We start from the raw sequence: 14,182 nt of genomic DNA, 5'->3' as shown, positions 1-14,182 counted from the left end.
GTAATGGTTGCCATTATAAGTTTATAAGCAGATTTCCCAGCAAGAGGATTTGTTATCACCCAGAGCTTTCCTATGGAGACACTCATCAATATTAGCAACCATTTTTTGAATTATACTTATGACACAATTATACAGCTACCAAGTACACTGCATTTCTCCTCATTAACAAGATCACTCATGTTTACAGAAATTTATTTTATTGAATTTCTGGATGTAAGAGATGACACTGTGAAAAACTGTATTTTTTTCTCAGTGTTGGCCAAGACAAAAGCTCTAAGATTCTATTCCAACTTCTGACCAGCATGTGTGAACAGACTCAGCATCTGCTTTGAAGACTAAACAATTTTCTAGCTGCATATTTTAAAAGGGCTTTCCAGAAGTGGAAGTGTGATTACCTAGGACTATGTACTGCAAGCAAATCATCTCAAGCAGGTATCAAATGTTAGGAAAAATACACAGATGGTTCCCAGGAATCTTTCCTTCCTGGTGGAACAGAAGAGTTAATTTATACACTAGCAAACAGAAAGTCTTCTCATTGCTCTCAGAATAAAAAGGACAAATGTTGAGTTTTATCAAAGATACTGCAGCCAAGTTTCTTACCCTCATGAAGGAGTTAAAACTACCCAGTGGCAGCTGAAATCCTGTTATTAAGATCCCTAACCAGACAATTACAGTTTACTCAGATCAGAAAGCACCCTAATTTTAATGGGTGAGTACATGAGATTTTAACTCTGTCTCACTAACTTTTCTGGTCATTTAATTGGAAAGAAGATGCAGAAAATTCCTGGGGACAATCCCAAAAAAGGAGCTCAGCTTTGAATGAGGGAGTTACACTGTTTAACTCTGACACTCAGCTTGTGTAGAATGTTGTTTTTAGAGCACCAAACTCTGTGAGAACCACACACTGCACAGGTGCCACAGCTGCCTGCACTGCAGTACATATCTGACATGTCCAGTGCACAAACAGAAATGTCCTGCCCAGCCCATCTGTGTTCAACACAGGCAAGGTTCTTGGGGAAAAGTAACAACTTTTTGCTGGTTTGTTGTTTACTGTGTTGGTTTGGTTTGGGTTTTTTTTTTGCTAACAATGTCAGTGCTCTCCCTTTTTTTCTATTTATCCCAATACTTTCTTGTTGCTTCAGACTACGTGTTTTGGTTTCTGAAGTTCCTCATTTAATGACCCAACTGCCTGTGTCCCAGGTACAAACATTTTGGGGATCCCTACAGGGGCAGAGGACTGCAATGCTTGTCACTCTTTTGGATCTTACACAGAATGCAGCTTTGTCCTTTTTTCTTTTACCCCTGTGAAAGTCACGGAAGTGTTTGTAAGAAAATGTTTTCTCTTCCACTTGTGATAGAGACTTAGTAGATCAGCTGAAATTGCTTGGATGTTCTAAACTTATAAGCACCATCCCACCAGAGATGTGTTCTTGAATGTTAAATTTAGGCTAATTGGAGGCATATCCTTTAATTTAGCAAGCTGAGGTTACTAATACAGATCAAGAGCTAAAAATTAACAGTGGAGCTGATGTATGCTAAATGCCTAAGTGATATCTTAACCTATAATTATACAAGTTCTGTTAATAGTGACTAATTCAAATCTTGAGGGATTTCAATAGTCTAATGGGCTGTAGTTATTTCCAATTTACATTATGGTTGCTAGGTTTCATTAAAATGAGCAAAAGGCTGCATAGCGTAGCAGAAGAAAATTGGTGTTTGAAGTTATCACCCAGAAATCAAAACATGAAATTTAAATTAGAAGGTGTCCAAGCAACACAATGACACCAAAGCCTAGCACTGATAATGAGAGTAGGAAGACAGGGAGTTTGCAGGGATTATTAAAGGAAGACAGCACTACTAGCAACACGCTCCGTAACAGCAATACCTTAAACTCCACACTAGTGTATGCAAGGAGTTCAAAACATATTACAAGCCTCCATTAAGCCTTGCTACGTTCTTCTGAATTATTTAAATTTTGTTATCTCTGATTTGCAGGTGGCAGGCTGAGGCAGGATAAGGCACGAGGCTTATCTGGAGCCATGGGATGAGTCAGGAGGATGCGAGAGCTGCACTGGGGGCTGGAGCCTCCCTGCCAGCCTGCTGAAGGTACAGCTACCCCACTGCTCTGGGGGCTGCTCAGCCAGCCCCCTCCTCCAGCAGCCACTGCCAGTGCCAGCCTCATACCACAGAGTTCAGTCCTCAGCTGGGCTGAGACACACGTCCTTGGGAGGCTGCTGCACACCAGATCACCCAGAGCAACATGGGTTAAAGCTACTGCTTTCCAGAGAGCCAGAGGGTTGTTACTCACCTGGATCACTGCAGACACCTGACTTGCACTGCAGTCCCAGAAACACATCAGCACGGTGGCAAGGATGGCAAATCACAGTGGGGAGGGAGAGCAGGAGCTTGGAATGACCACCTCAAGCCAGAGCTGGCACCAGGGAAAGTGCAGCATGGCCAGCCATGGCCACGTGTGTTTCTGCGGACCTGGGATACACTTTTAGGAGAGCATGTGTACAATCCAAAACCCAAATGGCAGCTATGCCCTCCTCTGAATCAAGCCCACCCAGGTTTGAGAGAAAGGCCAGGTTTTGCTGACTCAAGGCTTGAACCTGTCAGTGGGACTCACTGCTGTGGTCTCACCCACCTCCTGCTCTTCTGAGCCATACTGTATGCGAGTGAACTATTCTTGGAACAACAGGGTTAAATTAGATTACTTAATAGGTAATAAAAATGCCACATAATTTAATAGGAATGAAAAGTGTTTGTTACAATTTGGTAGAAGTCAAGCTGTCTGACACATTTTGATATGTAAATTTGACTTTAAATTTCTTTTTAAGTTCTTCTGGAGCGTACTTTAAATATAGAGTGTCTCTGCTTATTATGATCAGATTAACAACTAAAATAAGTGTTCTTTTCTACCTAAAGATCAGCTATTTCCTTAATGTTTAGTTAGTTGTTCATGCTGCTTTTTCAAAATTCAGGCTCAAATTCCCCATTTGTATATAATTTCAGTTTATGAACCTACATTTAAATATCTGAATTTCTCTAAAGAGACAGAAGTACAGAGAAGTTTTGTTTGGTCTTCTTTTAAAATTTAAACACTTTGAAGCTCTGCAGTTTCTACCTTAGTGAATAAGCCATAAGATAAAGAGTTATAATTAAATAGTTATTTCTCTATAAAATAGGTCTTTCCAACAGCTTCTTTTTATTTTATTCTGAATTAAAGTAACCTCTTACATCTCAGCCTGAAAAAGACATATCCATTTTGCAACATATTGCTAAATTTCTCTAATTTACATAAGAAGCAACAGCAAAACTCCACGTACATTATGTTAGCTAAATTATTATTATTATGTAATTACATAATGGAGAAATAGCAAATTCAAACTCTTAAAATGCTGATCACAAAGTATATTAAATTATAGCATTGCCTCAACTGCAGGGCTGGTGTGCTCAGTGGCACACCCTCCATCATGCAGACGATGGGATAAACTGGAGCACAACACAGCTCCTCTCCAGGAGACTGAAGGAGATATTGTAGGCCTTTGCTGTGTCCTGAACCAGGACTAGAACCCCTTTAGGGTTCGTGGCTGTAGGTCTAAGGAGAAGCAATACCTAGTGATTCACTGTAAATACATATTTCACTAAGTCGTGAATTAATGTGCTTTTGTGGGAAGGTTCCCCCTGAAACTGCAGGCAAGAAGAAATCCTTCTTGACAGAGTCAGCAGGGGCAGATTTGGCTCAGGAACATGTGGTGCATCCATCAGAGACTGCTATGCCCAAAGCCCCACTGTAGCGTTGCAAGCTATGAGTATTCTTGAGCAAACCACTTCAGCCTCCCAGCAGTCCAACAGAATAGTGAGAACCTATAAGAATCACATATTTTAATAATTCACTGGCTGGAAAACACTCTCAGATTGACAGATGCCTTGTTACTACAGAGTCATGTTAAGCAATAACAACACAAATCAATAAAAATCATCAAATAATTAAGAACCTTCAGTCACTTAACACCCGCTGTGACCGCCATTAGCAAGAGGTTTGAGGGCTGTTCATAAATCTCTTTAGCATATTATAAATTCCCCATAGAACACTCAGATGCCCCAGCTATGGTGATTTATGCTGCAAACACTGCAATCCTGTCCCTGTGCTATTACTGTAATGGTTTCACATTTAAAAATTGTGTCCTGGGAATATGGCTGAGGACACAGCACACCGGAGAGGCATTAGTGAGAGGAGACGTAGACAGAGCATGCAGAAGACCAGACTGTGACTCACCACATAACCTGGAGGAACTTATTTACCTTCTCATTTTAAGTTAACCCTCAGTGTAAGAAATGCGTGTCAAAATTTAATCACTTCATGGACTGTTATGTAGTCTGATTAATGATATTTAGAAAGCACTTGGAGATCCCTGGATAAAGGTTAGGTTTTTAGTCAATCTGTTATTTCTGCCTTCAGAGCTTTCATCTCTTGTGTCAGGTCCCAGAGTTTAGAGGAGTTCTTTCCCACTCTCTGCATGCACTTTGTGAAAGTGGCTGCTGGTGTCAAATGCCAGCATATTCACAGGGCGTAAACCATCTGGTTTTGCTGAAACTAAATATTCCCATGTTTACTGGGGAAAATAGATGCAGACACTTTCAGTTCTTGCAGCTGTTCCTTCCTGGGAAACAGTAGGAGAAGAATTTTCTCTCCAAAGCAGAGGAATAGTAAGCTTGATTGACATCCTGCAAACTGCAGATCTTGCAGGCTCAAATTACTTTCCTTGTTTTGCTCCAGAATCCTTCCCCCTTCCTCACTTGGGGAGTAACGCCTCAGCAAGTGCTGTGTCTGTCTCGTGGTTTGTGGGTAGTAGGACAGGCTGCCAGGGGAACTGAGATTGTATCACATGCTAATAAACATAATTTAAAGAGAAAAACCCAAAACAATGCTTCTCACACTTTTAAATAGTTCTGACACAGATGGATGAAGTAACCTGTGATACACAACCCTGGTTATGCTTCACCTTGTCCCTATTTTGCATGCAGCTCCTGGGAGACTCTCTCCTGCCTTCCAGACTCTAACCCACCTGGGAGCTGGAGGATAGGGCAGGAGGAGCTGCTCTTTTTTAAAATATAAGATTTTCAATATTGGTCTTACTTATCATATCTATTTTTTTTAACTGTTTCAGCATTGGTTTTTGAAATAAACACACTGTTTTCTGGGAACATCTAGACCTGACCTGCCCTGCCTTTCAAATATGCATAAAAGGCAATGATGGCATAACAACATTCACAGGAATCGAGGGTCAGTGTTAATCTACAAAACAATCTTGTTCTTCAAAAAATACTGTTGCCTTGAGGAGTATAGCATTTGTGTCTCAATCAAAGATCTCATGGTATGTTTCCAACAAAAACTATATTAAGAGAGACAGAACAGCACTAGCACTGAATGATTGGGGCACTAATTGGACACAGACCCGGACTGGAGTGCCTGGGCCAGTGGGTGTTTCATTGTTTATACAAAGTTTAAAAAGTTTGTTTATCCTGCAGTTCCAAGCAGGGATATCAAGAGAACCAGTATGGATGCAGGAGTTCAGAGGAGAGATTTCCATATCCTTGCTATGTGCCTCCAAATGCAAACTGCTGGCTAGCTGGTGACTCTCCTCCTTAATTTGTGAGGAAGGCTGAGAAAATCTTGGTTTTAACTCAGTGTAGTGGAATAAATATTTTAATTTTTTACATCTTAAAATGTTATAACCAAACCAAACCATTTACCCAATTTTAGTGCAAAGACTGAGAAACAAAAAAGGGTCATAAAGTACTACAGAGTGGGGTTTGTTGGCTTTTCTTCTTCTATCTCTTAATCTAAGCTTTTTGGACAAAACAGGGATGAGTTATCTGCAGATTTTGTTTATTTTGAGATTACCTTAATACAGTTCCTTATAATTTCTGACTAAAGAGATAGGATCTTTAAATATTTTTGTAAACAAACTCTCCTAAGGAAATACACTGTCAATTGGATCACTAATTTCTGCTGGAAAAGGGCACTGAGGAGGCAGCAGTGGTTTAGCAATTGCCACTCAGGGAGGACATGCTCCTAATTACACACTGGAAAATTAACCACATGGCTCCTACTGGCCTCTCCCTCCCATCCACATGAGAGCTGGAGTCAGCCCTGAGTTACAGTGTGCCAGGGAGATAAAGTACATTAGAAATGAGCTGTAGTGATGGGATAATGCTGTAAAATACTGCCATGTACTGTCTACCAGGTGACAGACACCTAGGAGGGAGACAGTTTTTGAAACACCATAGTAAATAACATAAAAGTGTATGCAGTGCACATATAGCATAGATATATGCTTTATATCTATGTGCTTTAATGTGCAGAGATAATAGCAGAAGTTCTGTCTGAACCAACACAAGGTCACCAGGAAAGAGTAGGTAACAGCAGAGATGCTGAGTCAGTGCTCTGTAGCTGGGGAAGCAGCTCTCAAATTCCCAGCAACAGCAGCCTCAGAGAGAACTCATGTCTACACAGTCACAGTTGAGGGAATGACATTTACTAACACATAGTTGTTTTCTTTGGAAATTTCTGTCTTTCAGATCTGGCAACTGAGCAGAAGAGCAGCACAAATTGAAGGACACCTTGAGAGAGCTTGTGGATAAGGAAAGTTGACATATGTGGTATTTAGGTAAATGGCTCTGAGACCAAGTAGGGGAAAGTTAGAAGCAAAGCCATCTTGGTGGGCATGAAAGGAATTTCAAAATAACTGACAGACAGTTTAGAAAGGTGAGCATTGTTAATGAGATTTTGACAAGGCATCAGTCCAGTTCCCCCTTGTACTTGAATCACCAGTTAGCTGTCTTTGGCCTGTATGTGTGCATGGTATAATGCCAAAAACTACTGAACATCCACCCTTGATCACAGAAAATGCTCTCACTGACTACTGCTTTCTGTATTGCAGAAGACAATGAGCCTCATTCTCTGCTCTTTTAATTCTGTTTACTGTACTTGGATTATGTCAATGGGACATGCTAAGTTTTAACCCACCAAGGGAGAAACCCACATATTTGTGTCCCTGCTCAAGCTACAAAGAAAGGGGGGTGCAAACTTGACAGGGTTATGCAGCACAGTGAGGGGACCCTCCAGCCAGCTGAGAGCCCAGGTACAGCTGGGCACTGGCTGCCACCCAGCCATGCTCCCAGAAAAACAAGACACTGGCACAGAATCTGCAAGGAAAGAAATGAGCTATGTTTTGCAGCTTGTTATTTTTCATAGCATCTCTGCTTATATCAAATTATTTTGTTCTTATGATATGCTGCTGAATTGTTTCTGGAAGATGCTGGCATGCCTAGTAAAAACAGTTGTTAGGGGATTGTTTTGCTCAGCGTACCTGAAAGTTTATCATCCTACAGAGTTTGGGAAGATGCCTTAATTATATTTTTATGCCACAGTGAAAGATAATTTCATATCCCCATTTAATTATCAATGCAGAATGTTCTGCAATAATATATTATTATGTATGAACTGTCTGAACCTGATGTTGTGATGGCTTAAAATAGCCTCCAGGGCAGTTCAGTTGTGTGAAATGAAACTGGGACAATTCCTAAATGCTCAAGAGGGACTGCAAATCTATTAGTCTTGGCAGCAATAAAGTAGTTGGGATAAGGATGAACTTTCAAAAAGTGGACTAATTATTTTTCCTAATTTAACGAAAAATGAAAGGAAAACATTCTAGGATTTTTTTTTTAATTTAGATTTCCAATACTAGCAGAATTTGAAAAACAAGAAAAGATAGCTGTACGTCCTATCTTGAGCAGATGAGCTGAAATTTTATTTCTGTGTATCCTGCCCACCTGTGTAGGCATTTCAAAAGAGTGTTCTTTCACCTGACTGTCTGGACACTTAGCATCATCTGATACCTGATCATGGCCCCACCTTGTCCTAATTGCTTTTGTTTTGCTCATACTCATTTTCTTCTAATCAAGAGATAAAAATTGGGTTTCAACATTATATAAGGTGGAAGCACTTTGCTGGCTTGTAGGGACTGATGGAAAAATTCAAGTTCAAGTTTCTACATCAACATCTATATTTAGGCATATAAAGGAGAGGTCTGTTTTTCCTAGAACATCTGCACTTTGTTACTTTGTCAACATCCATGTATTTATCTGCTCTCCCAGTTCACAGAGGGTTTTCACCACCTACATTTTAAAGCACTTCTCTGTCCATCCAAGGCAAGCATCTGCTGACAGAAGTATGTAAACATGTCTTTAGAGAGCTCATCTCAAAAAAAAAAAAATAGTTCCAGAAATCACCAAAAAAGTACTCTTAGCAGCTCCAGCCGCAGGGAAACACGAACCACAGAGTTTTTTCTGCGAACTGCGTTCGAAGAGCGCTGCAAAGGGCACAACTCGTCATTCCAGTTATGACACGTTTTTTAAAAATTATTTTTAATGAACTGCGAGGTGGCACAGGTGGAGGAGGGCTGACCCCGGCTGGCTCGGAGGCTTCCGGGGCTCCTGTTCCTGCCTCTCCCCCGTACCCGAGCCCGGCGCCGCCGCCGCGGCCGCGGCCCGAGGCCTCCGGGCCAGCGGGGCACGGCCGGGCCCGCTCCGCGCCTGCGCCGCCGAGCCCGCCGCGCCTGCGCGCTGCCGGGGCGCGGAGCGGCCGCGGCGGGCGAGGCGGCACATGCGCCCTGGCGGCTGCTGAGGAGGGGAGGAGGCGCGGGGAGGAGCGGTGGCCGCGTTCTCCCATTTAGCTGCGAGGGAGCGGGAGAAGCCGGGCGGCCGCCGGGGACCGCCGGAGGGGGGTGGGGGGAGCCACTGTCGCTGCGGCCGCCGCTCCCTGCTCCTCCTCCTCCGTGGAGCGCCCTCCACCCCGCCCTCTCCCCGCCCGGGACCGAGTCTGGTGGCCACAAAATGGCGGACGGGGAGCTGAACGTGGACAGCCTCATCACCCGGCTGCTGGAAGGTGAGCGGGGCGCGGCGGGGAGCCAGAGGGCACGGCCGCCGCTCCCCGCGGGACGAGCCGGCGCGGGGCGGTGCGGGGCGAGCGGGGGCAGCGCCTTCCCCGGGGTGGCGGCCGGGAGCGGGCTCGGGGCTCGGCGCGTCCCGCCGGTGCCCCGAGCCCCGGCCCTGCAGCCCCGCCGAGGGAGGAGGGGCTGCTGTGCGGGGGGGTGCCCGCCCTGTCTGGCTGCCTTCATATTTAATAGGAAGAAAAAAAAAAAAAAGGCTCGTTTTCCATCTTCCCTTCTTCACCCCGCTGCCAGTGCCTGGCTGAGGGGCGAGCTGGGGGCGCCGCGCTAGCCGAGCTGTTCTCTCTAGCCGAGCGGCCTTTTCTCGCCGTGCCTCCGGTCGGGTTGTAGTCGCAGCCCTGCGTGTGTGAAATTACGTGTGCGAGCTGCCTTAGGTGTGGGGCTGTGTGTACGTGAGTGGCGGTGGGAGCAGAGGATTTAGTGCGCTGACATTCCTCAGCCTGCCTACGGGGCAGTCTCCAGAAGCGGCTCTCACGGGCGGCTGATAAAGGCTGTGGAGGGTTTTCTGTGTGTTAAATAATGATTCTGCCCTTGAAAGTAAGCTCGCTTATTGCCTGCTTTTGGAGAAGCTGAGGAATTATTGCTAGCGTTTTCTTTTTATTTAAGTTGTGTCGTGAATGTTTAGTCTTCTTGGGCCTCTTCTTCCATTAATCTTTCATTCCACACTCAACAAATACCTGGTATGCCGGAGATGAGATGAGAGTACTTGCATGGGTATGCGCCGTTCATTTATTTGGTTGCTGTACTCCTTAGATAGTTGGATCACATTGCAGAAGGCTTATAGAAAGGAATTTATGGAGCATGTATAGTTTGGGAAGTGAAGCAAGTTTTGTAAGGCTGAGTTTTGTTTGGTCAAGTTACTCCAAAGCAAGGGGTTTAGGGCTTTAAGGACCTCTTAGCAGCTGCTATCCTATATTTTTCGATATGAAAACGAAGAACAGCAAAAGTAGTATTTAAAAATACGTAAAGTCTTTGAAGAGTTGTGCTTATGTTTGTGATTTAAGATATGCAGTGTAGTATAGTATGAAGAAACAAGTATCAGTTGAAGTTTCTCTTAGATCGTTAATGCAGATAAAACTCCCTTTTTCTGGATGTTGAAACACAGATTAATAGGTAGGGTTTTAAGACAAACTAAATAATAACCTAGTAAATGTTGACTTTTTAGGGCAGATTTTGGGGGGGACGACATTAAGATACATGTATATTTATGGCTCTGGGGTTTTTCAGACTTTAAATAATATATTTGTAAGACACTTGTTCCACAATAGTGTAGTAATTGAAATATAGAGTGCTTTAGGAGGAGGGGATTCTGCAGTGTTTTGGTGTGCAACTTGTTGGATTGTTCTCTTCCCTCTTAAGTATTACTTTGCTTTTTTTTATTTTTCCTGAAGACTTGTAAAATGTCTTCCATACAATTTACACACACCATAAATACTTGTGTTACAACTTCATTGCTTTTGGGTTATGGTTCTAACCTTCTAACCTTGTGTTTCAGCAGCCTACTCTGTGCTTCTTGTCTTCCATAGTACTTTAACCTTTAGGGATATATGTATGTACAACTTCTGAACCTCGCTTGTAATTTTGCTTTTCTGTTTCTGAGTCCATTTTTAACTCTGAGCAAAGACTGTGAAAATTTTTAAGGGGAATGGGATGCTTCTTTTCTGTTTGTGTTCTACTAACATTCGAGGAGTGCCTTATTTAACATCTGGTATCTGAAATGTAATAGGTAATTCTTACAGGTTTTGTAGGAAAAAATGGCATCAATTAAAGCAATGCATTATTTTTGCTTTCTTTTTAACATCTTTTATTTGTTGCACTGCTAGCATATAGCATTTTAACCTGTTGTTCAAACAGCAGTGTTCCACAATGAAGGTTGGGGTTTTTTGTTTGGTTGGTTTTTTGTTCAATTGGCAGCTCACATTCTGGAGCTCATGCTGTTGCTTAGCTGACCTGTTCTGGTAAAGTGAGTTTGAATCCCTCCCCACGCTGGTTGCGCAGAAAAATTTCTGTTGACTCTTATCTCCAGTTAAATTGTTCAAAGCAAGTTGTTTGGCTCCATTACTCACACTTCAGCTTTGACTTAAAAGGATAATTTAACTTGGCTTTTGTGGTGTAAGTGTAAGCACAGTGAAATAATAAAAAGACATTTTAGTTAAATGTTGTCATGCAGTATATATTTAGTCCTTTTTGTTGCTTTAAGTGAAATGTATGGCTTTAAGTTTGAATAGCAGTCCACAGTTGTCTCTCAGTGGCTGCTACATGTAATTTTTCAAGGGTCGCAAATACATATCAAAAGCCACAGCAGCAGGAAACTTCACGGCTCTCAGTGTTGCTGGGTGGTGACACCTGTTTCTAGGCTGTGATATTAACTGTCAGGAGTTCTTGCTCCTACTTTAATTAGGTTACGCTAACTGTTTTTATCCTTCTGGGTTATATGACACATTAACTTGCCTTTTGATTGGAATTACCTACTTAGATTGTCTTACTTTCTGTGTGTTAATTTGTGATTTTCATTTATTTTTGAGATATCAATATGAAGTGGCCTACAGCTGGGCTGCTTGGGAGAATTCAAGAACATCTTGCCAAGAACTCCTCAAGGAGTGTGCCCACCTGCTTATCTGGAATGTGTTCTGAGTTACTCTGTAGATCTTTTGAGTGCTGAAAGCCGAATCGATGAACTCTTGAGTTGAGTTTAGGGAGGGTTTTCATAGACTCACCTGAACTAGGATGTAATGGATGTTAATAGTCTTCTATGACATCAGCTTTGAATTTCCATGTTCTTTTGCTTATACCAAGTTCTTCTCTATTCACTGGTTAAGTGGTGAATTCAAGAATGGTAAGATCTCATTAATGTGTCTGGTTCTTGGCCATTAGTTAGTGATACCTTATAAATGACTACTGTTTGGAAATGGTAGGAAGGTAAAAACTCAAGTGTGTACATAAAGTGAAAAGGAAACAGTGTTTTCTTTTATCTCTGTCTACCAAGTACCATCTGCCAGATTTAAATTGTCATTCCTGTTGCTTTACTAGAAGAATGAAGGAGATGCTGGTGCTCTGACATGTGTGCCTCACTATCTTGGAGACACTTTGAGTTTTACTGTCTGTCATGAGTGAATCTGCAAAGATTTGCAGGTCATTCAAATACAGAATTCCATATCTTTGCTAAAAGACTCTTAGAGTGATAGGTGACCTTGAAAGTGAATTATCCAAATTCATTGAAAGAGTGTTTCCTTCTTGTGCTTGTATACAGAATCACAGATCAGGCTTAGCAATGTTATGGTACGTGAAGATGGTGGTCTTATTTCTGCTTCAGTGTGTGTACTTATAACATGTTGTTATTTTTTCCTTCCTACTATCCCAGCTATGCCATCTGGTGGATAGATTTTTTTCCTAGTCCCTTCTAGCTGTGGACAATAAACAGGAATATGCACAGATGATACTGCCATGAGCACATCAGCTGTGGAATACAGAATAATGCCATGGTTTGGGTTGGAGGGAGCTTGTAAAGGTCACTTGGTACAGCCCCTCTCCAGTGCAGGGACAGCTTCCCCTAGATCAGGTTCCTCAGAGCCCTGTCCAGTGTGATCCTGAATGTTTCCAGGAATGAAGCATCCACCACCTCTCTGGGCAGCCTGCTCTGTGTTTCATCACTGTCACTGTAAAAGAATTTCATCCATATATCTAGACTTAACCTACTTTTCTTGTTTTAAAATTTATTTAGTATAAATCCGTTTTCCTTGTCTCATTGCAAGAAGCCCTATTAGAAAGTCTGTCCCCATCTTTGTTATAAGCCCTCTTTAAGTATTGGAAGGCTGTGATTCAATGGCCTTCTGGAATCCCACTCTCCAATGTGAACAGAGAAGTTTTTTTTCTCTTGGGCGTTGCAGCTGAAATTGCTACTTGTGTTTTGCCTCATCTAGGAATACCATGTATCCCTGTCTGGGAAATGCCCTGGAATTTGTAACAATGCTGAGCTAAATTCAGTGCACCAGGTCTACATTTAAGCCACGTTCTAAGCTAATTGTAATTTAGCTTAGATGTGTGATGTGTGGAAAAGGTTGCCCCTATATCAAAGCAAAGATGCTGGAATAGGTGCAGCCTTGACTTGTGAGGAGTGCTGTGAATGGTGTTAAGTAAGATTTCCATATTTCTGTCAGGGTGTTGGGCTTCCTGTTTCTGTGCTGTATCCTTAATTTCTGGGTATAAGGCATCCCAGCTAGAATGAAATTCTGCTCTTTTAAATGTATAGGTGTCTTAGTAAACACTAGGGAGTTTACCATGTGGGAGAGAGGATGTACTCAGGGAAACCCAGACACGGTAACCTTAGGTACAAGATGGTTTTCTGTCAAAGGGCTTCATTTCTATTGCTCTACAAACAAATTTGCATTGTCTAGGCAAGACATCTAGCCTTCCTAATTAAAATTAACAATTTGATTTAATCTGATTGAACTTAATGTGGATCTTTTCTAAACAAATTTTTTTTTGTGAGGCTGAGGGCTATGAGTTCTGGTAGTACCAATGCACCAAAGATGATGTGAAATATTTATCCAAGAAGGGACATGTTGGACTACCAGTAGATGTAGGGAATTGTTATTGCTTCAATGTTCAGCTAAAAAGGTGATTTTTATGATTGCCTTAATAAAGCTGATTGCATGGTGTTCTTACCATGTCATGTGTTGTCTTCTAAGAAAGCTGCAAACTTCATTTTCTTGTGATTTTGGAGGCCTTATAGGTTGTGATAAACATAAAAATGTGACTGTTACTTGACTTTTTAAATGAAAGTTGTATTTTAAATTCTTATTAAATAATTGAGATTTTTCCTTATTAATTTTAAATGGTATAGAGCATACTGGTCAAATGTGCTATGGTCAATAACATTTCTTATTTTGTTACTGTCTTAACTAATTAATATATCCAGCCAGCCTGATGGTGTGGTATGATATGGTAGCAGTGCTTGCAGTTCTGGGCTCTGTAACTGATGCTGAAAAAGAGAGGCAGTTGTAGAGAAATAAAATAGACCTTAATGATCTGTTGCAAAACAATACAAACAAACCATGGAGATGAATCCTGCATAAACAGGAGTTATTACCTGGCTTGGTGTGAAATCGCTGGATCATTTGCTACTAGAAAAATAAACAGGAGTAACTGCAAAAGGACTTGCT

The 14,182-nt window shown here is 42.0% G+C and overlaps 1 protein-coding gene and 1 long non-coding RNA gene across 3 annotated transcripts in view; both read left to right on the top strand.

Annotated features, from left to right (window-relative positions):
- The first annotated feature begins 1,499 nt into the window (after positions 1-1,499).
- LOC141728679 (uncharacterized) lies at positions 1,500-7,194 on the top strand. Its single transcript, XR_012579824.1, has 3 exons — positions 1,500-1,903; positions 1,996-2,106; positions 6,589-7,194. It is a non-coding gene; the product is annotated as an uncharacterized LOC141728679 (long non-coding RNA).
- Positions 7,195-8,549: 1,355 nt separating this feature from the next.
- Positions 8,550-14,182, top strand: part of PPP1CB (protein phosphatase 1 catalytic subunit beta) — a 28,863-nt gene continuing 23,230 nt past the window's right edge. Inside the window, exon 1 of one of the 2 annotated variants that reach the window (XM_074537212.1) lies at positions 8,550-8,956. In XM_074537212.1, coding sequence (XP_074393313.1) covers positions 8,905-8,956 — 52 coding nt within the window. In that variant the 5' untranslated portion in view covers positions 8,550-8,904. Of the gene's footprint in view, positions 8,957-9,715; positions 9,735-14,182 lie in introns of those variants that run through there. The other variant, XM_074537211.1, reaches the window with a different exon arrangement.

The sequence above is a fragment of the Zonotrichia albicollis genome, chromosome 3 (assembly GCF_047830755.1).
Source record: "Zonotrichia albicollis isolate bZonAlb1 chromosome 3, bZonAlb1.hap1, whole genome shotgun sequence".
NCBI classification, from domain to species: domain Eukaryota; kingdom Metazoa; phylum Chordata; class Aves; order Passeriformes; family Passerellidae; genus Zonotrichia; species Zonotrichia albicollis.
Note: the sequence above shows the minus strand (reverse complement) of the source record. Positions and strands in the feature narration are given on the sequence as shown.